Genomic DNA, 25,496 nt, shown 5'->3' on the forward strand with positions numbered 1-25,496 from the left:
TTTCAATCTCTGCCCGTTCACTTTGAATGAAGTTCCCATTTCTCCATGCTTAATCTCAACGGCTCTGTAAGGGAACACCGCTGTAAAAAGAAAAGGACCCAACCATCTTGATTTGAGCTTTTCGGGAAAGAGACGGAGTCTTGAATTGAATAACAACACTTGTTGTCCCACTTTGAACTCCTTTCGAACAATATGACTATCATGCCATTTCTTGGTCCGCTCCTTGTAGATTTTTGCTTTCTCATAAGCACCAAGGCGGATTTCATCTAGTTCATTCAATTACAAGATACGTTTCTCCCCTGCACTAGCCATGTCAAAATTTAGAAATTTAATAGCCCAAAAGGCTTTGTGCTCCAATTCAACCGGAAGATGACAAGCTTTCCCAAAAACCAAGCGAAAAGGGGACATGTCAATAGGAGTTTTAAAAGTCGTACGGTAAGCCCATAAGGCATCATCTAGCTTCAGAGACCAATCCTTCCTTGAGGCATTCACCATCTTTTCAAGAATTGTCTTCAACTCTCTATTAGAGATCTCCACTTGGCCACTAGTTTGAGGATGATAAGGGGTGGTGACCTTGTGAGTTATGCCATACTTGGCAAGTAAAGAGTTGAGCCGGTTGCAAAAATGGGTACCCTTATCACTAATAATTGTCCTCTGAGTACGAAATCTTGTAAAAATGTTCTTCTTTAAAAACCTCAAAACCCCCTTAGAGTCATTGGTGGGTAACGCCATGGCCTCCACCAATTTAGAAATATAGTCAACCGCCACGAGTATGTAATGATTGCTCAAAAAGTTAGGGAATGGCCCCATGAAGTCTATGCTCCACACATCAAAAAGTTCCACCTCAACGACGTTGGTTAAGAGCATTTGACTTCTATTTGAAATGTTCCCCGTGCGTTGACATTCATCACATGCAAGAATAAATGAATAGGCGTCCTTAAACAAGGTAGGCCAATAGAAACCGGATTGCAAGACTTTAGCGGCGGTCTTGTTACCTCCAAAATGGCCACCACAAGGAAGTGAGTGGCAATGTTGCTAGATACTAACTGTCTCCTCTTCCAAGACACACCTCCGAATGACTTGGTCCGTGCAATGTTTCCACAAGAAGGGTTCCTCCCAATAATAGAACCGAACAAGATGTAAAAACCTCTTCTTTTGCTGATGAGATAACTCCGGAGGAAGGATCTCCTTGGCAAAAAATTTCACATTATCCGCATACCAAGGAGTTGTAGAGGAATGTATAGCAAATAATTGTTCATCCGGGAATGTTTCTTTGATAGGAATAGTGGCTTCTTCTCGGCCTTCCAATAATCTAGACAAATGATCTGCCACGACATTCTCAGATCCTTTCTTGTCTGAATCTCCAAGTCAAATTATTTTAAAAGAAGTACCCATCTAATCAACTGTGGATTAGCTTCCTTCTTTGACAAAAGATATTTCAAAGTCGCATGATCGGTGTAGACAATCACTTTGGAGCCAATCAAGTATAAGTGGAACTTGTCAAGGGGAAAGACAACCGTCAGGAGTTCTTTCTCCGTTGTTGAGTAATTAACTTGAGCATCATTGAGAGTGCGACTAGCATAATAGATTACATGCAGAATTTTGTTCTCCCTTTGACCAATAACCGCTCCCATAGCATAATCGCTAGCATCACACATGAGCTTAAATGGAATGTGCCAATGCAGAAAACTTATGATAGGGGCTGTAGTAAGTCTCTCTTTGAGAGTAGTATAGACTTCCAAGCATTCTTTAGTGAAGTGGAACTTGGCATCTTTCAACAATAGTTCACACAAAGGCTTGGTGATTTTTGAGAAATCCTTGATGAAACGCCTATAAAAGCCCGCATGTCCCAAGAAACTTCTCACCTCTTTAACCGAAGTTGGTGGAGGGAGTTTCTCAATAGTTTCAATTTTAGCTCTAACCACTTCAATGCCCTTTTGTGAGATTCATTGTCCCAAGACTATCCCTTGTTGCACCATGAAGTGGCATTTCACCCAATTAAGTACTAGATTGGTCTCTTCGCATCTTTGAAGTACCACGGACAAATTCTTCAAACAAGAATCAAATGATGAACCAAAAACAGAAAAGTCATCCATAAATACCTCAATTGTGTGCTCCACCATATCGCTGAAAATGCTCATCATACACTGCTGAAAAGTTGTCGGTGCATTGCATAAGCCGAAGGGCATCCTTTTATAGGCAAAAGCGCCAAAAGGACAAGTGAAAAGTAGTCTTTTCTTGGTCTTCTAGAGCAATGGGGATTTGATTGTACCTTGAATAACCATCCAAGAAGCAATAGTAAGAGTGCCCCGCAAGCCTCTCTAGCATTTGATTGATGAATAGCAAAGGAAAGTAATCCTTCCGAGTGACATTGTTAAGCTTCCTACAGTCGATGTAAACTTGCCAATCGATAGTAGTCCGGGTGGGAATCAACTCATTCTTCTCATTTTTCACCACCGTGATTCCACCCTTTTTGGGGACAACTTGTACCGGACTTACCCAAGAACTATATGAAATGGGGTAAATAATTCCCGCATCAAGAAGTTTTAAAATTTTAGCATTTACCACATCTTTCATATTTGGATTTAGTCGGCGTTGATGTTCACCGAATACTTGTAGTCCTCCTCCATTAATATACGATGCATGCACATAGTGGGGCTAATTCATCGAATATCCGCTATTGTCCACCCCAATGCCATTTTGTGCTTTCTCAACACTCTTAAAAGCTTGTCATCTTCTTCCCAATTCATTTCCAAATAAATAATAACCAATAGGGTATCAAAATTTCCCAAGTAAGCATATTGAAGATGGGAAGGAAGAGGTTTCAATGTAAGGGTATGAGCTTCCATAATACTTGGTTTCGGCCTAGAAGGCAAGGCACCAAGAGGTTCAAATTTCTAGAATCTCCTCGGTTTAGACTCTTTCATAGATTCTAGGCAATTCATAAGCTCCACCACATCATCATCACCATACCATAAAGCATCCTTACTCACCAAACAAGTCTCAAGAGGGTCATGGCAAGAAGTTATGGCATAAGTGTGAGCCAAGGTATGATCCATCGTATCTATTCGAAAACAAGATTCTCCATCTTTCGGGTATTTAGTGGTTTCAAACACCTTGAATATGACTTGTTCATCCGCAATTCTCAACACCAAAGTCCATTTTTTCACATCAATAAGAGTTCTCCCCATACGCAATAAAGGTCTCCCCAAAATAATTAGAGTATTAGAATCCTCCTCCATATCAAGAATAACGAAATCCACGGGCAAAACCAACTTGTCTACCTTGACAAGAACATCCTCAATAATACCATGGGGATACTTGATAGACCGATCCGCCATAACAAGAGACATCGTAGTGGGGCTAATTTCATGCAAACCAATGAGTTTGGCTATAGATAGTGGCATTAAATTAATACTCGCTCCCAAATCACACAGCGCCCTTTCAATCAACGTTCTACCAATGGTGCAACGAATGGTGAAACTTCCCGGATCTTTCTTTTTAATTGGGAGTTTTTGTTGCACTATCACGCTACACTCCTCCGTTAATTGTACTCTCATACTCCTTCATCCTCCATTTCTTGGAAAGAATTTCCTTCATAAATTTTGTGTAGCTAGGCATTTGCTCCAAAGCCTCTGCAAAAGGTATTTTTATCTACAACTTCTTGAACACGTCGAAGAATTTGGAAAATTGAGAATTCTTCTTGGTTTTTTTCAACCTTTGTGGGAAAGGAATTGGAGGTACATATGCCTTAACTGGAGGTGCTGATAGTGAACTATCAAGCCAATCCAATTCAACTGCGTATCGGGGTTACACATTCCTGCTCTTCTGTAACTTTTTAGAATTTTCTGCATGTTCTACACTGGTCTGATCGATCGGGATTGGTTCGATCGATCAGAATTGGGCTCTGTCTCATTTTCAACTTCAGATGTGTGGAGGGTCCGATCGATCTGGAGTGGTGTCCGATCGATCGAATCTGGGCTCTGTGACTCTTCAACTGCATTTTCCTATAACTCTGTATTTTTTAGTTTTTGGGCTTTTTCAGCATCCAGTTCTGCAACAGTTTTCACTAGATTTCCATTCCGAAGAGTGATGGCATAACAATGATCTTTCCCTTTCGGATTCACTTCCATTTGGCTAGGTAGCCCACCTTTTTCTCTAAACGATAATGCATTAGCTAGTTGCCCCACTTGTATTTCAAGATTCCTAATGGAGGCTCCTTGATTCTGAATCAATGGTGCTTGAGTTCGTAAGGCGAAATCAGTCTTGCTAATGAAGTTGTTTGTGTTGTTAACTAGTGCCTCCATACTTCCAGCCATCTTGGCAAACATTTCATCAATGTCCCTTTTCTTCTCTTGGGGCTGAATTTGTTGAGGAGAAGGGTTTTGTACATTCTAGTTGTTGCTCCAAGAAAAGTTAGGATGATTCCTAAACCCGGATTGTAGAAATTGGAGTATGGGTCATTTCTTGGGCATTGTAGTGGCCACCTACAATAACATTGGCTTGCTCGCTTTGAGAAAAAGATGCTTTAGTAATCAAGCATTCTCCGGTTTGATGGCTAGCACCGCAATAATCACAAGACACCATAGGCATTCCTTGAACCATATGTACTCTTTGAGGAGAATTCATCGCTAAAGCATCAATCTTTTTAGTCATAGTGGCTAATACGGTCATTCCATTAGCATCTCTTGGATTTCTTTGCCTTTGTGGTAGCCTCTCCGTTGGCCAAGAAGTATTTGTCTTGGCAACCTTGTCAAGCAAAGTTCGAGCCTCCTCTTGAGATTTAGTCATAAAAGAGCCACCCGCGGCTACATCTAGCATTTGCCTCGTCTACATACTCAATCCAGAATAAAAAGCTTGATAAACAATCCACTCCACAAGTCCATAATTGGGGCAACTCCTCAAGATAGTTTTGAACCTTTTCCAAGCTTCGTGGAATGATTCAAGATCAAGTTGGGAAAAAGTCGTAATATCATCCCGGATTTGAACCGCTTTAGCCGGAGGGAAAAATTTAGATAGAAATTGCTCTAATAGCTCCTCCCATGTAGTAATGGAGTTGGGAGGGAGTGACATCAACCATGCTTTAGCTTTATCCCTCAAAGAAAATGGAAACAACCTCAATAGAATTGCATTACGTGAAGCACCATGAATATCAAATGAAGCAATGTGCACATTTGGCTCTTCGCGAGGAAAGCCGTGGAATACAACGAAGTTGGAAATCATGGTAATAATAGCCGGCTTGATCTCAAAATGAGTAAAGATGATAGGCGGATATGGGATACTAGAAGGAGTGGTATCCCAAGTTGGTCGAGCACATTCCTCCAAAGAACGAGGGTCAATTTGCCTTGCTGGACCATCTACCTCATTAGCTCCATTTCCACCATTTGCATTGTTCGCACCTCCACCAATAGCATTTCTCTCATTCAAGCCATTGCCCCTAATGGGCCCAACACTATTCCTACCATCCAAGTTGTCTCCTATGCCTTCAATCGGATTATGATTTTGCTCCCGTCTAAGCATACGAAAAGTCCTCTCAATCTCCGAATCCATACCAACCAAATCCACGCTAAGAGTACACCTTCCTAAGCTCATACAAGAGAAAGAATTTCTGCAGAAAAATTAAAAACCAAATTAGCACAAAAATAACCTAAATTGACACAAAAATAAAATTGCCTCAATCTCCGGCAACGACACCAAAAACTTGAGGTGAAATATTTGCAAGCGCACAAATCGCATAGGTTATAAAGAGTGAATAAAGTATCGTTCCCTCGAGGATGTATTGTCAATTTCTATTAAGTACCAATCTAAGCAATTATCACACTAAAATGGGAAAGCGAATTGTTTGGGTTGATTTATCTAACACTAAAGCTAGAAATTAAAGAGATTAACACTAATCAGCAACTTCGAACTTGAGTCAATCAACCAAGCAAACAAACATGAAAAAGAGTTTTCAAGAGAATCAAACACTAGGGTTCCTAATTTCACCTCCACTTATCCAATTGAACTCCATTAATCCACAAATCCCCAATTCCCAATCCAATTACTGACAATCGATCTCCCAACCTATTCAATGTTCTATTCCTAGCTACATCGAAAGTATTTTCAATACAAATCCCTGAATCCCCTTGCTCAAGCTTCAATGGCTGTTGTAAGGAGAGACTCCAAAACCCTTGCTACTTCCCAAAAGTTATAGCATCCAAAAACCCTAAAAATCTACCCTTTTATACTTCCAAAAACCCCAGAGTCATTTTTCTAACCAGTCTATGTCGTTTTTAACTAGACCCACATGAGTTTGGGATATTTTTGAGCATTTGAAAATCTCAGAAATCGTGAATTAAGTCTAGCCGATCAATCGGAATATGCATCCAATCGATCAAATTTACTGTCTATCGCTTACTCCATCAAAGTGGTCTGATCGATCGAACTTAGCTTCTGTTATTAGTTTTCTTGAATTTGATCCGATCTGGCTCTTTTTCTTCAATACATGCCCCGACACCTAAAATGTGCAAATAACTACTCTTTAGGCAGTATCAATCCCAAATTGACTCTAAACGATGCATGATTTCATGTAAAAAGATGCACAATTATATGTATATAATTAGCACATCACTTACATAAAGCATTGAGAACTAAACTGAGTTTTAGCATTGCTTATCATCCACAGACGGATGGATAGTCCGAAAGTACAATCCAGACGCTTGAGGACATGTTGAGGACTTGTGTGTTGGATTTTCAAAGTGCTAGGGATAAATACATTCGACTGGTAGAGTTTGCCTACAACAACAATTATCACTCAAGCATTGGAATGGCACCATTTGAAGCTTTATACGATATGAAATGTCGTACGCCTGTATGTTGGGACGAGAAAGGCGACCAACTGTTAGCAAGTGAGGAAGTGATGGAATGGAAGGTGGACAAGATTAAAATGGTGAAAGAAAATTCGCAAGTTGCTCGAAACCGTCGAAAACACGCAAGAAGTCATTGAGAACGTGATTTGGAACTTCAGAAGCGTGAGCATGTCTTTTTGAAAATATCACCATGGAAAAGAGTTATGAGAGATAACAAAAGAAAAAAGCTGAGCCCCATATTTATTGGACCATTTGAGATTCTCAAGAGAATCGATCCAGTTGCATATCGTTTGGCGTTGCCCTGTAGCTTTTAGCGTTACATGTATCCAAATTGAAGAAGTACGTCTACGATGTCTCTCACATTTTGGTAGAACCACCGGTACAATTAGATCCCAAATTAAAACTCAAGACCGAGCTAGTAGAGATGCAAGATTACAAGGTACATAAATTACGTAATAAGAAGATTCCATTGGTATGAGTAATATGGAGATGATGCGTTTGAGGAGTCAACTTGGGAATGTGAAGACGAAATGTGCAAGAATCATCCACAGTTATTTGGCTAGTTTCGTATAAGGAATTTCAGGGACGAAATTCTTGTAAAGGGGTGAGAAATGTAACATTCCAAAAACCTAATGACCAATGGCAAGGTGCCACGTGTAGATTGACGGTGTCAAATGTACAACATTTTGACTTAATACCAATAATAATAAAATTCAAATTTTATGGGTAGAAGATATATTTATTTTTATAATTAAAATTGGTATAATTAAGTGGGTTAGATGGAAAATGAGTTGGATTGATAAGAAAAAATAGCTACTATTTTTACGTAGCAGGTGTTCAAACACCTAGTATGTAGTTTGGACAGGTGGTGTTCGGACGGCATACCAAGTGTCCTAACACTTGTGCCCATAAATTTAATTTTTCAAGATTTTGCACTGCAGTAGCGCGAAACATGATATCCGTTCGGACACCTCGAGTAAGTATTCTTACACCTATCGCACATTTAGTCTTTTGAGTAGAATTAAGGGTATGTCGGTTGGTATGCAAAAGGTTGGTTGGTGTTATGAAGGCTTGGCTTATAAAAGAGAATGTTGTCTTCATGAGTTGTTCTTGTAAAAATCCTCTAAAAGGGAGTATTCCAGAGTTGTGTTGAGGTGCTGGAAGTCTAGAAATTGGGTTATAAATAAGGTAAGGTTCTTGGATGACTCCATTTTTGTGTGGTTAATATGGTGTTCGGATTAGATGGATATTTTAATTAATTTGATATGCAGTATTGTCAGGTATTAGGATTTATTGAGCAAGGTGTTGGCATTGGTTTTTTCGGTGTTGTGGTAGAGGATTGAATCGGATCAAGGTTGTCAAGGATTTATTTTCTGGTAAGTTTCCTTATAAATCGAAGATAGTAGACATGTTATTATTTTTGTATATAAGTTATAGGTAAAAAAATCATAGTGTCTATAAGATTGTTGATTCATGATTGAATTGAGTATGGGTTATTCTCAAAGTTGATAAGGTTATGACAAGATTTGGTGGTTCGGCGTTAACATGAATTGTGGTTAGGAATTTGTTCTTGTGGGATTGTTTTACGCCTTTTTGGTGTTCCTTAATCTATTGGCATGTTGGCTTTGAGATACTTTAAATATAGTTTACTTGTTTATCTGTGTAATGAATCGGAACTAGAATTGTAGCTAAAGTTTTGATCAAGAGTTCTAGGGATTTAATGTCTTGAAAATGGCATGCAAAAGAAACGGTGTATATGAATCAATTGAGCAATCTGTCAGTTTGCTAAAGTTACAAAGGAATACTATTTGTTTAGTATAAATTCAATTCATAGAAACAATTTTTGTTATGTGTTCTTCAAGGGTTAAAGTTGAGCACAAAAAGGGTGAGAAGGGTTACATGGTGATTAGTATAATTTGCATGGGTTATGGTTGGTATTGATTAATGGCTTAGGATTGTTTGTGATTATGTATTTTATTTGATTAAATAGGGCAAGTGAACGAAGGTCCTGATTTGGTGTTCGATAAACATAAAGGGAAGGCACCCGCTTAAAAATTTAATAGACGCTAAAAAGATGATGCGTCCTTGTGCTATAACATATTAAATATTTTATTAAGCTTTTATAAAATGTCTTAAAAAAATATGTGGAAACTTCTAATGATTCTTTGTTTGCGAAATCTATTTGATAAAAGAATTGTTTACGAAGAACAAAAAAATCATTTGTGAAATATACATAACTTTGGATTATTTTCGATGGTTGAATGTGACTAACCCATACTTTGAAATGTGATTTGAGGCTAGTTACAACTAAGCCTAGTAAGGGATTAGTATATGACTAACCTTTACTCTGTGAACATGAATTATCTACGGTCATGAATAGTAAGTTTTGAGATGTTTGAATATTTATTATCTTGAATTAAAAGAATATTTTGAAAAAGTAATTTTTAAATTCTTAAACTGATTGTATACCTGGGTAGACCTCTCCTGCACGTTTTAATCGTATAGAAAAATAATCAAGACATTCGGAATAGAAATAAAAGAGGACGTGGCCTTAGAGATCGTGGCCTTAGAATGTTATTTTGAATAAGATTGTTTAAACTTGAAATATTGTAAGAATTGATTTTTGATTAATTTACTGTGCCACGTGGCACCTTAAAAGAGGAGTGTTACAAGTTATGTTCATCCTTTTAGCAACATTGTTGTGCTGAGGTGTCTTTGGTACTGATTTTTCTAGCTTGATGCCAAATCTTCTACAATACTCATCAAATGGTCCACAAGCTTGATGCCACCCTTGTTTGCACGTACACACTACAAATTTTTACAGTTGCCCTTTCAACTTTTGCATGAAAATGTTTTAAGATCTCCATCGCCTGATCTTTAATTTTCAAAGCCCACACTTTTCTCGAGTGGTCATCAATAAAGGTTACAAAATAAAGAGCACCACCAAGTGACTTATGACTCATCATATAGACATTAGTGTGTATCAAATCTAGAATATTAGCTTTTCTAGATGGAGGAGAACTATGAAATGTAATTCTGTGTTGTTTTCCCATGATACAGTCAACACAAGTTTGTAAGGGTATACCTTTCATGCCTGGCAAGAGCTCTTTTTTGGAAAGAATTTGGAAGCCTTTCTCACTCATATGACCAAGTCGTTTATGCCATAGCTCGGTGGAAACTTCTATCCTGGTTACATTTACTTCTCCTCTACACAGCTTAGCTTCTGTCAGGTAGAGAGAGGTTTCCTTCTTGCCTTTTGCTATCAACAAATTACCTTTGATAAGCTTCCATCTACCTCTACCAAAGCTGTTGAAGTAGTCATCATCGTCAAACTTTCCAGTGGACATCAAGTTGAGACGTATATCTGGAACACGTTTCACATCTTTCAGAACTAACCTACACCTAAGATTAGTTTATAAAGAAATAGTACCGATGCCAACAATTTCATATTCTCCATCATTTCCCATCTTCACAAGTCCAAATTTGCCCTTAAGTGTAGGATGAGAAGAAATTCATTCGGGATGTGACATGAAATGAGGCACCTAAGTCAACTACGCAGGTTGAGTCTTGAGATGCAAATTGACATAATTGTAATCTTGAATAATGACAACTTCATCAGTGACTATTGTGGTCTCAGAAGTTTGGGTTTCAGCTTCCGATTGTCTAGACCGTTCTGCCTTCAGTTTTTCGACACTCATGAATGAAGTGTCCAAGCTTGCCACAGTGGTGACACGTTAAGTCTCGTCTGGGCCTTGACTTTGATCTTGATCGTCCTCTTTGCTGGTTCTGGCAGTGGGATTTTTATTTTTGCTTTTCCCTCGAGAATCTTGCTTGTCTTGCCTTTCTAAAACAAGCGCTTTTGACACAACTAATGTGTCCCAATTCATTGGCAAATAAATCAGTAATAGCAGTGTTTGCAATTCGTCATTCACAGTCATTTGCATATAATTGAGTTGATCAACTATGCCTTGGAATTTACTCATGTGCTCCAAAATACTACCCCCATACTTGTACTTCAAATTTATCAGTCGTCGCATTAGAGTTGCTTTATTTTGAGCGGTTGTTCTTACATATATTTTCTCCAAATTTTGTCAAAAACCATAAGCGTCGTGTTCATTAGCAAAAATCTGAAAAAAATATTTTTGTTAATCCATTGTCAGATTTGAGCAGCACACCTCCGGTTCAATACCTCCCAATCATCGTCTGCTGAGGTCGTCGATGTAGAGGTTTTGTTGTCGGTAGTAGCACTTGTCGTGGTTACCACTTTCTGTGTTGGCCTTTTGATAGGCTTCCACAAATCTTTGATATACAAAAGATCCTCCATCTTCGACTTCCTGATTACATAATTAAATGAAGTCAACTTGATCATGTTGTCAACGTTCTCCCCATTTTTGTGCTTTTCAACCAGCCTCTGATACCACAATGTTGGGAAACATAGCACAATGGATGAGAACAAGAAATAAAATCACAGGATTTTTAGTGTGGAAACCTTCAAAGAGGTAAAAATCACAGGATCCTTTAACCACTTAAAACTTTCATTATTTCAATGTGATTACAAAACTTCACTCGTAGGTGGATCACTCACACAATACAATAATTGTATAGCTTCAATTTGTGGATAAAGCTCTCAGAAATTGGTTCTCACTATTCTTCTCAGGCTCACTCTCTATGAGGTTTCCTTTTTTCTCTCAAAAGCTCAAAGAAAAGCATTTTTCTTTCTTCACGCATGCATGCAATAAATTTCTTGCATGCGTATCGACCCATGAGCATGCATTGAAATGAATGTTTTGCACGGTTTAACAATTGAATAGACTGAGACTTTGAGCATGCGTGAGTTTAATGCTTGAAGACTCTAATTAATAGATGACCCCACATGGGACATCCTAATAAAGACTTGTTGACAAATTGAGTGAATGCCAACATGATTCTTAATGATGGTATCGGAGTTGTTCAGTCTCTACGGGTGTGGATGTTTGGATCTCCTTTCGTTCAGATATGAAACTGGACTGGGCCGCCATGGAAATGACTATCAATGGATCTAGTGATATAGGTAAGGACCCTAACCCAATGAAAGACCCCCACTAAGTATAGCCAACGTGCACGTCAACTTCGTCCAGATATGAGACTGGATTAGACAGTCCCGAAAAAGGCTATCCGTGGATCTAGTGGTATGGGTAAAGATCCCAACCTCGTGAAAGACCCCTCGAGTGCAGTCGACGTGAGCGTCAACTTCATTCATGTATGAGGCTGGACTGGGCTACTATGGAAAGAGTTACCAATGGATCTGATGGTACGGATAAAGATCTCAACCCAATGAAAAAACCCCACTGAATGCAATCAACTTAGGCATAGGCTCAATAAAACGAGGGGCATTGATATCAATATCACACATTGCTTAGTTATGAGTTGTTATCTATTTATAAGAAGGGCATTTACCATTCATAATTAGAAAACAAGGTTTCCAGATAATAACCCATTGGACGGCTTGGTTACAGTCTACCCATGTGTGAGTAGTGATTGGAGAGGAAGATTTGGGTCTGCTGGGTTTATATATAGGGCCGCACCTGATTACAAAAACCTACCAATGAACGACGCTAACAAAGAAAATCATATGCACCTGATTACAAAATTCTCAAATTTCAAACCGTCTCCTTGAAAAGCTAACACGACGACCTCAGCATAAAAACCAACAATAGAGAGACAAAATAAAAACATTCACCGAATTGTCTAATCTAACCTATACAGGGTTACGCTCGCCACTTTCCTGCCCTAACTTAATCGACCTCTAAAATATTAGTCCAACCATGTGTCACTCAGCCTTCCCAATACCACCGAAAAAACCAAGTACAAGAAAGAATGTTGATACAAATGACCATAGCCCTACCATTTTGGAATGATAAGTGAGCTATCCCTTTCATTTTGTCAATATCCGAATTGAAACTCTCAAGCATAGAGAATTAACATGAAGTGATTCCCCCACGTGTAAGTAAACCATCATATCTTGCTTAAATACCGAGAACCTGAAAGTCAGTAAGGGCCCATGGGTATGCCGAAAGGCTGCATTGGTGGCATTCCCATCCCACCCATTGGCGGTGGTGCGGCGAAACCACCACCCATTCCAGGCATTGGGGGTGCAGGCAAAGCAAGAGGCAGCAGTTGTGCGTACATATTCTGCAGAAGCCAGAAACAATGTGATCATCAATTAGTTCTTATTTTCTTATGCAAAATCAAAGCTGTAATCAACACAGCACATTATGAACTAACAGATAAACTTCTTTGAATTGCATAACATAGATCTGAGAAAATGCAGTCTGTTTATAAAAGGATGTGAGAAATTATCAACTATTCCTGGAAACAGAAACCTCGTAGCCATGAGGGCTATTTACCTGGGCAGTATCAATATCCCAAGGGCAGGAGCAAACTAAACTAACTAACTCTCATGTTCCAAAATCATTCAATCTGCCTAGTGCATAGAATGCATTCATAAACGGCAGTTCATTTTATTTATTTATTTCCTCAAAATGGAATAACATTATTATATACAAAGCTATACCTGCTGAGCAACCATCTCCTTCTCCTCCTCCTCTTTAGCTTTCACAGTATTAACAGCTTCGAGCTTGTCCTTGACCAGCACATCTACTTTGCCAGTGTACTCCCGAATAAACTACAACAAAAGGGAAAAAAATGATTTCATACAGAAAAGCAGGAAAGGTGAAAAAAATGAAAGAACAGTGCTTGAGGGGGGGGGGGGGACAACCAAACCTGCAAGAGATAGGCGAATGCAAAATCAATCATGTTGTTCATCCATGCCAGCTCAAGAGCAACATCTGCACGGATCAAATCATAGCACACAAGGAGGCATGCTGCAAAACATTCTTTCTTACCCTGGCAAATAAAATAGACACGAAATTTACAAAGTCATCACAAAAGAACCCAGCAACAGGACTTAACAATTTAAGAGGGGCAAATAAAAATATCAAAAAAAAAAAAAAAGACAACTGCAAGGTTCATCTTGCTTTGGGCAAAAGAAAATCATAATAATTGAGGAATGGGATCCTCCTTAGTAGACTCATTCCTGAGTCACTCTTAATGGATACTTAGCTGCAAGATAAACAGGACCTACCCCTGTGAATTTCATCATGGAACAATCACAACTAATTATCCAGGCACTAGTAAAAGGCTCTACTAGAGAAGCTGGTCGGTTAGACTACTGAATCACAATCGACAGTGAAAATGGAAAGATAAAGAGTACTGACTCTCTTTCCAGTGGCGGCTTCACAGGAGAAACCATTAATGGAAATTACAGATGTTTCCCATTCTATTCAATACAACATTAAACCCATACCTGCTCAATGAAGTAGACAAGCAACTCCTCAACAAGGTCGCGATCACCAGATTGTGAGCATGTTTCCATGCAATCTTTATAAAGACCGTCTTTCTTTGATAAAGCAATGGACTGCTTCCATCTTCCTGCTTTCTTATAGATATATGCAGCAACACGCCTCATCTCAAGGACCTCATTCTTCTCAATCTGCCCAAGTAAAATCATTGGCCCAAAAAATTTTATTTTACCATCCCAAAAACAGTGATTAAACCTAAGGTCTTAATCTCTCACCTTTTGTGCAATACCTATCTGATCAAAGTTATCATGCAAATCTATAGATTCACGAAGTCTGTCGTAGTCCTCCTCCTCCACATAAATTTCATTCAAAGCCTCATTTACAGCTGACACATTGTTGCTCTGAACAGCAACCATGTATGGCTTGATGAGACGCAGGTGACCTGCCTGAGAACCAGAGAAAAGCATGTTAACAACATACTATACAAATTGCAAATGTCCCTAACCATTGTCACCAACAACAGTATAAGATTGAAGAGGCAGCACAAGCAGCACCAGGAAAAAAAATATCAAAGACATTGAAGGAAACAGCTTACCTTTCGCATTATGTCCACCACACGAGTGTGGTCTACACGAAGGGCCAAAGCATTAAGAACATCATTAATAAGATCAGTATGCTCTTGCAAGTAAAAGTGCACTGCCTTGTAGTAAAGCTCTACATTTGCAACTTTAGCCACAATATCTTTGAACTGCATGTGATCCCATGCTTCCAGAGAGTGGTTCATTACAGTGGTTGCAGCATTGTCAAACTCGTCATATTGGATATACAAATAAGTCAATTCTGTCCAGTGCTGTTGTTCATCACAAGCTCGTATAAGCTTGGGAATGTTAAGTCGAGTTGAGAACAGCTTGATATGCTCCATAAGCTTCTCATGACGGTATCTTGCATGTAAAACTCCTAACTCGGTGAAGATGCCCATATATGCTCGTTCCAATCCTAGTCCACTCTCCATAAGGGATATGAGCTCATTAAAGAATCCCCTGTTCTGGTAATAATCACTGACTTCTTCCAAATCATCAACCTAGAACAATAAAACACATATTGTGTTGGTTAACACGAGTTCTATTCAAATAAAGTAATTAACATCAGGCGAATGGGAGCAGAAACAAGCATTCAATAACCAAATGGATAAAGAATTCAAAACAAGGAAACTCATTCATTCAAGAGGTAAAGAGACTTGAGGAAAGGAAATGCAAGAGAAGCTTGCCAGGAATGGCTAATGACAATGAAAAACTGTAACACAGAACTTCTTGTTGCTAGATGATTAGAAATCAAAATCAGTAACAAATCTCACCTGCACAATGATGTTGAGTCCACATATCTGAGCCAATCGAAATTCTTCAGCATCCACACATGCAAAGCAGACTTCCTTCCATGTTTTTGAGCTGTTCGCTTTACGAGCTGCATCTACAGCTCCTTGGAACTGCTTCAGCTTTACAAGTGTAATAGCCAGCTTAGCCCAGTTTGAAATTAAGGCAAAAATTATTTTTGCCGCTTCATAAAGTGCTTCATCATATAAGCGATCTCCAACACTTTGAAGATTAGCAAAATTTGGCATGAGAATGAATTCTTCGATATCACCCAATCGATCAATCTTAGCATATGCATAAATGAGTTCACTGTCGACCTTGGGTTCCTTAGACTTCTGCCTAACCATTAAAAGATACCTCACCAAGTCATGATATTCATTTGCATCCTCAGCAGCCTTGATGACCTCCAAAAAATGGGTGGCGTCATCTGCACGGATAAATGACTCAATTGCATCACTCACGAACCCCTCTCGGAGCTGGGCCTTTGCCACCTGGCTCCAGACCGCATCTTCTTCAACACGGAATGCAAATTCCACAGCTCGATCAATGCTATGGATGTGATCGAGAAGCACATTAACAGCCTGAACATTCAAGTTGAACTTCTTGAAAATGGCAAATGCTTCTTCATACAGTTGAGCTTCAACAGCCACCTCCCCAATTGCGGGTCCATCAAAGTTGTCTAATCTGTTAACATAGTCCATAACTCTAGATGAATCGGCTTTAATGGCTGTCAGGATAAGAAGATTCTGAAGATTAAAGTTCCCACTAAAAGCAGAATTTTGAAGAACTATCTTTTCAAGAAGCTCAATCAACTCATGAGGAAGATCAGCAGTCATCATGAAAGCTTTAACAGCTGCAGAAAGTTGCTCAGGACTCTTGCTTTCAGGCAAAGCAGTAGATACGACCTGATCAATTAGCTGCCTCCTATACTCATTATCAGGCTTAAGAACAATGTCCCAAAGGTCATTATCCATCCTTTCCACAACATATCTGATACAAGAAAACATTGAATAAATATCCTCCAAGATCAAGTAAATTCCTCATGATTCACAATGTCAACTCAGCAAAATTTACAAACCTGGCCTGCAATTTAAACAGAGAGTTCTTATTTGTAACATTGACAAGTTCAACATCACATTGCCCTCTACGGTAGGCAACAACTGCAAGTGTTGGGTCCCGTTTCTCGCAATATTTACCCACAACACGTGAATCATAATATGGGTTGGTAGTAAGAAAATGTTCTGGATTGTTGTTACTATCAATGATGATTTTACCAAGCGCGTTGTGAACATGTGCATCTTGGCTGCCTTCACTCACAAGATGCTCCAAGAACTGAGTGAGCAGGCGTAACCGATTTCTGCAAAGAAAAAGCTATGTCGGAATCAGAAAGAAAAGATATGGGACCTATATGTTTGAGTCTCCAAAAAATGTGTATTAGAGTTTTTGGTACAATTTTATGCTCAATAAAACAAAATTTTTATTTGGATGAATTGTTTATGAAAAAACTATTTTGATATTGGAAATTAGAGAATATGTTTGGGAAAATGTAAGTCAATTTTTTTTTTTTCATTTTTTATAAACCAAAAATTTTACAGAAATGCCATTGTGTTTTCAAAAACAAGGTATATAAGTTACCTGTTTTTAGGGATCAGGGAACAAAACTATTTTTTTGTTTTCAAGAACAATTAACTAATAACAGCTAAACAAATATGTTTCATTATATTTTTGTTCTTGAAAACAAAAAGTAGCTTCCAAAAAAGTTACAAAATAAGCCCTTGACAATGGAAGAAAAATGCCATAATAAGAAAACAACCTACCTCTTTTCACATTCCTCTACTAGAGGCTCAACAGGAAGTAGTGAGCGCACTGAAAGAATAAGACCTTTGATGAAATCTTCAGGACATTCATCATCTAGCAGCTGCCCAACAACTAAAGGAGCATTTGCCGGATTGACCTAATAAGTGAAAACAATATCAAACTACCATGCCTGAAATTCATTTAATATTTACTTGGTTTGTTATGTGTGCAAAAATAAAATGTAGGATAGTTTCTAAAACTACGAATAAAAGTTATACCTTCTGAACATAACCTTCAATATATCGCAGCATGTTGTTTGAGTAAAGGTAGTGGGTGAGATCCGGAACAAAACCAAATCGATCACAGACATTAATCAAAGGACGTGCATCTGGAAGCTTGGCTTCCATCAAAAAGTTTTTGGTCTTTTCCGGATCATAAAAGTTTGATTCACGAGTCACCCTTTCTACCTCCTTAATTTGCCCCGTTTTAGCAGCTGCTTCAATGTACTTGAAGTGGATTTCAGAATCCTCACTGTCCCAAAGAGGGAGGGAAATTATAAAATTAAGAGATTCTCCAAAGCATACATTTCTTAGATTATATAATTGTTTCACATTGATATAAACGAGAAGATACCTGGAGCTCAAATATGAACCCAAGAAAAAATAGAGTCCTTCATATGACTTGAACTGCTCAAAGAGCTTGATACATCCATCAACACCCAACTGCTCAGCATATTCTTTGGCAGTCTGCAATTTCAAGATTCAATTAACCTCAATTGAATACCTGGTATTAACAACTGACCGACTCTAGAAGGAGCTTACTTTACCTGCACAATAATCTGCAGATTCCCCCTAAGATTGACTAGCAGAAGATCCTTCATACACTCAAGAGCCCATTCCCGAGAAAGCGTCCCAAAAAACTCAACAAGACCCTGACAACAAACCCATGGATAAATTAAAAATAATGCAAAACTTGCGTAGTATAAACTTTACTGGACATTTAACATGCAAACCTGAGGCTCAATGGCATGCGTATTCACAATGACACGTTTAATGTCGGGTAACTCAGTGTAATGCTGCATAACAGAGAGAATATAAATACAGCTTGGAAGTTGGAACAGATATCTTTGCAGGATATTTCTCATAAGATTAGTTATTGACATTCACCTGAAGGGCTCTAATATAGAGGCCAGCTTTTTCACAAAGTTGAGCTACTCGTGGACGATCGTAGTGACTAAACATACCATTGGCTAATATGGCATCCGCAACATTAGGAAATGTCACAAGATTGACTTCCAGAACCTAAACATAATAAATTATAGAACTCATATGAGTAAATCCATTAATATAATATATGTGTCATTTGAGCTATTTATTAATGATAATATTAGCCAATATAACCTTTGTTTGAAGGTGTCCATGATATGGTAAATTTGGCTTCAGCACATCCAACAAAAACGCAGTTGCCTCACGAATCAAGTTCCACTAAAGCAAAAATAAACAAATAATAAGAACACTCATAATGGCAATTGTGTTGATGATGATCAAAACACTGAGAGAGAATATAATCCTGGCAAGAATGCTGCAGAAAATAGGAAGCCATGATTCTAACTCAAACTTCTAAACAGCATACAAGAGGAATGCTTGACATGAACCTGAAGAAACAGATCTGTTATAGTATTGTAGTCAACCGGACAACCTCCCTCCATTTGGGACATCATAAGAGCAAAATTAACAGCACCCTGGCATTCAAACAGTTGTAAAGAATCCTACGTTAGGAACATAAGGTTGAAACTCCAGCCTATTTTCACACAAGAATTTAAAACAATCTTCCAACTTTCTTGAGCTTAAGAACCCAGATGTACAGATAACCACTCATGAAATTCAATAGATGCAAATAGAGAAAAACAGGACTACACACGACACATTAAACAATCAAATAGAAGCTAATCCTCCAATCATGTTACATTAAACTTTTAAAAGGTCAAACTCAGTTGGATTTGAATCCCAAAATTTTGATAAGTCTAAAAAGGCTCGACCGAATGAAAATAAGATCTGCCGTGAATTGGGACTCCTCTACCTGATTCAGTCAATTCCAATCAAACCTAAAACACGCACTTTGTTTTATACAATTAAAAAAATTATTCATTAGATTCAAAGACTATGCCTAGTGCCTACAATACTTCACCTTTCACACCTAGACCACTAGTGTAACAACATTATTATGAAAGGAATATCTTTTACTACTGTGAAGAGAATTCAAAAGCTGGAAGTTGACCCAACTAAATCTAATCCCGGTAGGCATCTATAAATACATTCCCAGCCAGATCCCCAGAACCAAACCAAACTGATGACCAACCCTATGCCATTGATTTATTAAAAAAAAAGTCAAAGATATGCTAAGAGAAGCAAGAAGCTTCCAATGTTATAGTCAATAAATCAATTGACATAATAAAGCAACGGAGCAGCAGATGTGCTAAGAGAAGGACACACCTGGGGGTCTGCTCGCAAAATTGTTTGCAAAAGGAACAAATAATCTGGGGTATACCCAACCTGCATTATATATCAATTGTTTAATATTAAGAACTCTAATAGTTTATAGAATGCAAGTGATCAAACAATAAGTCAACCAGGAGTAAAATTACTGAACTAGGCTCAAATGTTTATGAACATAACCTGCTTCGAGTATATGAGAATCTTGTCAAACTCTCTCCTCTCAGCAAACGCGGCAACAACTTTTGGAGTTGCCCGAGCTTTGATATATATTTTCAGTGTGAGGTCATTATCCACTGTCTACAGAAAACACATTCAATAATCGGAAAAGTCAGCAAGAAGACGATATGATAACTAAAAAAAGGAACAAGAGGAAATAAGACTTAAAAATCTACAAATGATGCAAAACCTCCAGTTCTCAAGTTAAGAAATATCAAAATAGGGTTTTATTCTAGCCAAAAACTGATTAAAGAGATAAAACCCCAAACTACTCCCCCCCCCCCCCACCCCCCCCAAAGCAGGGTCTTGCTGTAGATCTTCCACAAGAAGTTCTAAAGACACCACTGGATTCTCTTGATGCAGCCTCCAAGGGTAACTTCATCAAAGGCGTCTCAAAAAAAATGATTGTTGGCATGAATCATGTAACAACAAAGCATCAAAATAAAAAAGGTCAGATTGGAAATTAAAATGAAACCTTGACTAGGTCTCCAAGCTCCTCACTACATTCGAGCTTGTCTTCTGCCAGCCAGTTCTCCAAGAGATTCTTTTTGTTTTGATTAACTACAAGGCGTGACAACTCCAGCGACTCTAAAGCATTGAGTTTTCCTCTAGTCAACAAGGTTCCGAAGTATTGTAATAAAGGTGGTGTCATCCCGGCTTGCACAGGAACACTCTGAAACATATAAATGAAATAAGCAAAATTTGTACACACTGCCCTATCTTGCTACAGAGTTATACCAGGAGATAGGAGAAATCACAAGGTCATCTAATCTCGCATGCAAACTATCATCAACTGAAAAAGAACAAGAACTGACCAAAAGAATGAAAGCTTATACCTGGAATTTAGCAACGGTGTCGGGAGTGCGAAGGATACCCTGTGGTGATTCAGCAGCAAGTTCTGCGGCCTCCTTATACTTCGCCTGAGAAAACAATTCCTGGAACCGCTGGACAACCTGAGCAAGACAACCGGAGAAAAGGTTCATAGAAGGTATACAATTATATGCCAGCCATAATCTCATTGCCAAGAACAGAGCATGCTTGGCAAGACTTTCAAGAATATAAAGTTATTAGCGAAAAAAAAATTTAAACGAAGTTCCACTAAAATGTATGAAGTTAGGAAAACAAATTCAAGTTTCAAGTTTCTGCGCGAAAAGGTTCATAGAAGGTATACAATTATATGCCAGCCATAATCTCATTGCCAAGAACAAAGCATATTTGGCAAGAGTCCCAAGAATATACCTTAAATTATTAGCCACAGAAAAATTTAAACAAAATTCTACTAAGATATATGAAGTTAGGAAAACAAATTCAAGTTTCAAGTTTCTGCATGAAATCATGGGTATCATATAAGTGCACTAATTGCCAAATTCTTCATATCCCACCCACGGAACAAACTTTTTTGGTGTAGAATGGCAAAACAAAATCTGGGGTTAGAATGGCGAAACAAGATCTCAGTATAGGAAAAGAACTCAAGGGGACATACTTTTTTTCAACAGAAAACCAAGCTTAAAATCAGGGATTGTTTAGCAAATGAAGTTAAGAGTTTTTTGTACCCAATTACCCATCTGACAGTCGCACATTTCAGAAAACACCAACCATTGTCACCTCCACCCGTGGACAACCACCATACATGATTTTCAGCAGCCAACACCATTAAAGACCATAAAGATCAAAGAAATCTTTTCTTTCCACCCACTAGTAAATTCTACATATTATATGGATTTTGGAAACAAGTTATTTTCAGTTTTTCACCAAGAGAGTATCATGAAGAACATCTCAAATAGTATGGTTTCTTTTATCCCTGAACACAAATGGGATATGTAAACAGAAAAAAGAAGACAAAAGTGTAGGATGGGAATCACCTATTCAACCTATAAATTTTTATAACGCGATACAAGAAACTATCAAAGCCAATTTCAGAATTACCAGATTCTCAGCGCCAGGAAGGTTTCCTCGTTTGGCCAGATTAACAGCAAGTTCTAAATTGTTCAACTGCACAACAGTAAATAAGATAGTAAATTATGGTATTCTCTTGCTCTAGTTTTAATCATAAAGATGGAGAAATTCCTGCAATCATACCTGACCACTGACAAAAGGTACAATTAAGGATTCATTTACAGTAGCAAGCAGAACCTGCCCTCGCCTGTTGATGGCATAGAAGCCACCAACAGAAGAAGCTTCAGTTGTCAAAAAAATAGGATCTGGACTGATTCGGTTTCTATAAACAGCAGAAGCTGTCTCTAGGTCATACACAAACAGTAGTCCTTGTTTTGTGATCACGTATATCAAACCAAACTTTTGAGATACCTGTCGAGTTCATATAAGAAATTTCTTAACAGGAATTAGGGACTTGAGCAAATCGGTAAATAAGAAAAAGCATGTGTAGCGGACTGCGGACCTGCATTGACACAGGAAAGTCATCCGCAAAGTCTGGAGGAAAAAATAAATCTGCTTGTTTCTTGGTAAATGATGGTTTACCTAGTACCGGAATCTTAATCAGTTAATCAACAATTTATTCAAACACAAGAAAATTAAGCATGCTTCGCATAATTAAGGAACAGAATGCATGCTTCTGACAACCGAACAGCAATTGAGAGAATCCTATTGACAGTCACCCCCAATCTTTATGAATGGGTAACATGCAAAAAGACAGAGAAATAAACCAAAAAGGAAGTAACCTGGCTAGGCACCAAGTTCAATAACATGTAGCTTTGACGTTATTTGTCCAGCATTGAATGCCTTGGCAGCAAAGGAAATTAGAAGTGAAGGATTCTCATTCCCTGGCACCTTCAAAGAACATCATCATCATCATATACATGAAACAAAATCTTAAGAGCAATGTGACTTGAAAGATTAAGGAAACAAACTTAAAAAGATAAGAAAATACTTTGAATGTGGCGAATGTTGCAGCATGTGCTTCCAAAGCCTGACTTCGTTGCTGATCCACAGAGAAAAGCTGCATATTCCCTTTGACTAATTGCGGTCTCTACCATGACAATTTGAAAACAGAAAAATGATTAACGTTTTAAAAGACTTCATATAGAAAAGACTATACAACACTTAATGAAACTTCAGAGTATATAATATTTGACTCCAGCCAAGGTAGATCAGGAGGCACTGGTCAAAGAGCAAGTGGAAAATTGAAGCAATGGAACAACATACCTCAGGTGGACCCTGGGCTATTCCGATCAGTACCAACCATTTTTCAGAAGGATCACAACGATAGTTAATTATTTGATTGTTCACTAGATTGGCTGTTCTTTCGACCATCTTCACAGGCTCTGAATCACCTGCATTCAATAAGCAATAAGAGAAATGCATCAGAAACGACAGAAAATGATGAATGAATGAACGCATAAACTATCCCATGTCAAAAAAATGCTAACTGCAATATAAAAACCATATCACTCTAAATGATGAAGCAAATCTTATATGGGTATTAAAGCCAAAAGAGATTAAGCGTGCCTGCCTTCAATTGGCCAATGATATACAGATGACTGTGTGACCAGGGCTAGCAGTTTAGGGGAAATCCATTTCCAAAACACAACCTATAAAAGAACAACAGTTAAGGAGTTAAGCATTGAATGAGTGTGCCCATATACAAGAAAAGGTAAGAAATCAGGATCACCACAATTCAAAACGCATCATATAAATTACCTGCTCGGGCATTTGATGTGACTTCACTTTAGCTTTCAGTTCGATGTTAAATATTTGTAAGTGATCCTGAGTTGTTCCAGGTAGTTGAGCTTCAAAATTTTAAAAAAAAAAACAACAAACAACATTAAAGATGAACGAAACAGAACATAGGAGTTTCACCACTGCAATAAAAGTCGATGTGACTGCCACAGGAAATCATAGCAGTTTAAGGTGAAGCTCGTTGTTGTCCAAGGTTAAAGTAAACTTGCATAAATCATAAAACATGGAATTGCAGTACTCACAGCAACCAGGCATCATAAGCTCAAATCACAAAAACAGCAAATCTATGATACAGGAATAAAAATGTGTACGCCAACTCTCCCCAAACCACAATTAGAAAGAACAGAAAGCTCTGGATTGATTTTTACGTAACAACTATAATGGAGAAGAAAACCACGTACAACTAGTGTATATCACATCTGGATATGCAAGCATTTGGTAGGAATAGAAATACAGTTAAAACATACTTACATATATGAAATAAGAGTGATTTGACATACTACATTTATAGTTTCCAGTAATCAGCCAGCCTGTAATTCATTCTTGCAGCATTTCTTGCAGCATACTGAATGTAGAGTTTTGACTTGGTGCGCTGTTTTAGTGTATTAAGCTTTCAAACGGATTACAAAGTAATGATATCCCAACTGTGGTGTGCAATTGCCTCTCTGGTAATCAAATTTCTAATCTTTTTAGTAGACCAATCAATAAACAATGAGATCAGACATTTCATCTGCACCTAACTATATCCTAATGATTCAATAGCAGCAGAATATAACAAAAGCAAGGAATTTCAAAAATATCTGGTATCGACACTGAATTTTATATAATACAAAGTACAAAGCCCGCTAGATACAATGAAAAAAAAACTGTCCTACATGTTAGTCAGCAACAAGGCAATCAAGCTACAGTAACCAGAGTTGCACTTTTTTGACGCTCAGATTAAGGATGATTACGGATTGCATAAGACTGGCCGTTCAAAAGCAACTAAAACAGTGTCCTAAATATTTAAAGAGAACGCTTAACGTGAATCAACCAGAATGGCAGTTCGAAATGAACCTTTAAGTGCGAGAATTCGGCAGTTGGGGTTCATCAAGGCAGAATCAGCTGTGATCGGCCTTCTAAGAGGTTGCATGGGCATGCTCATGTCGACGATCACGACGCTGTTTTGCGGAGCAGTTTCCCTAACACATATGTACTTGTCCGATTCCATAGTCACGTGAGTGAAATTGATAAATTGCGGATTGATGCCAAGGCTAGGCAACTGCAACAATTGCAGTGAGTCAATTCAAAACCAAATTAACAAAGTTGGCATGGAGAAATTATAAGAAGAAAAACATCCAAAGCGCGAGATCCGTGGAGAGATCCTAAACGAGGAAATGAAATGATAATGAAGGAGAGTTTACCGTTAACGCCTCTTTCATGGCTATTGGGGCATTGGCGGCAGCCATGGTGCCCTAGATCGGCAGTTCGGGATCTGAATGACACCGAGCTTGCAATTCTCAAAAGAGAGAGGGAGGCCGTGGATTTGAGAAGGGTTTTTTTGAAAAAATAACCCTCGCTAATAAACAATTTTTAAATCTAACCCTTCTTTTCAAAACATTTAAATATAACTCTTTTATCAAAGGAAAAGACATTCATATCATTTCACATCTTTTCATCACTTAAACCCTAAAAATGGTTTTCCCTCCCAAAAGCACTCATCTCCCTCTACGAAACCACTCTCTCTCTCCTTCA

The 25,496-nt window shown here is 38.2% G+C and overlaps 1 protein-coding gene and 1 pseudogene across 1 annotated transcript; both read right to left on the reverse strand.

The window, feature by feature from the left end:
* Positions 1–2,897: 2,897 nt before the first annotated feature.
* Positions 2,898–3,560, reverse strand: LOC119991508. The gene has a single exon (XM_038837854.1). It carries the CDS (start codon positions 3,558–3,560, stop codon positions 2,898–2,900), a length of 663 nt encoding a protein of 220 aa, XP_038693782.1.
* Positions 3,561–12,435: 8,875 nt separating this feature from the next.
* Positions 12,436–25,310, reverse strand: LOC119991467 (annotated as a pseudogene).
* Positions 25,311–25,496: the final 186 nt, after the last annotated feature.

The sequence above is a fragment of the Tripterygium wilfordii genome, chromosome 22 (assembly GCF_013401445.1).
Source record: "Tripterygium wilfordii isolate XIE 37 chromosome 22, ASM1340144v1, whole genome shotgun sequence".
In the NCBI taxonomy this organism is placed as follows: Eukaryota; Viridiplantae; Streptophyta; class Magnoliopsida; order Celastrales; family Celastraceae; genus Tripterygium; species Tripterygium wilfordii.

Coding starts and splice junctions, on each gene's coding strand:
- LOC119991508 (XM_038837854.1), bottom strand. CDS start 3,560: ATGAGAGTACAATTAACGGAGGAGTGTAGCGTGATAGTGCAACAAAAA.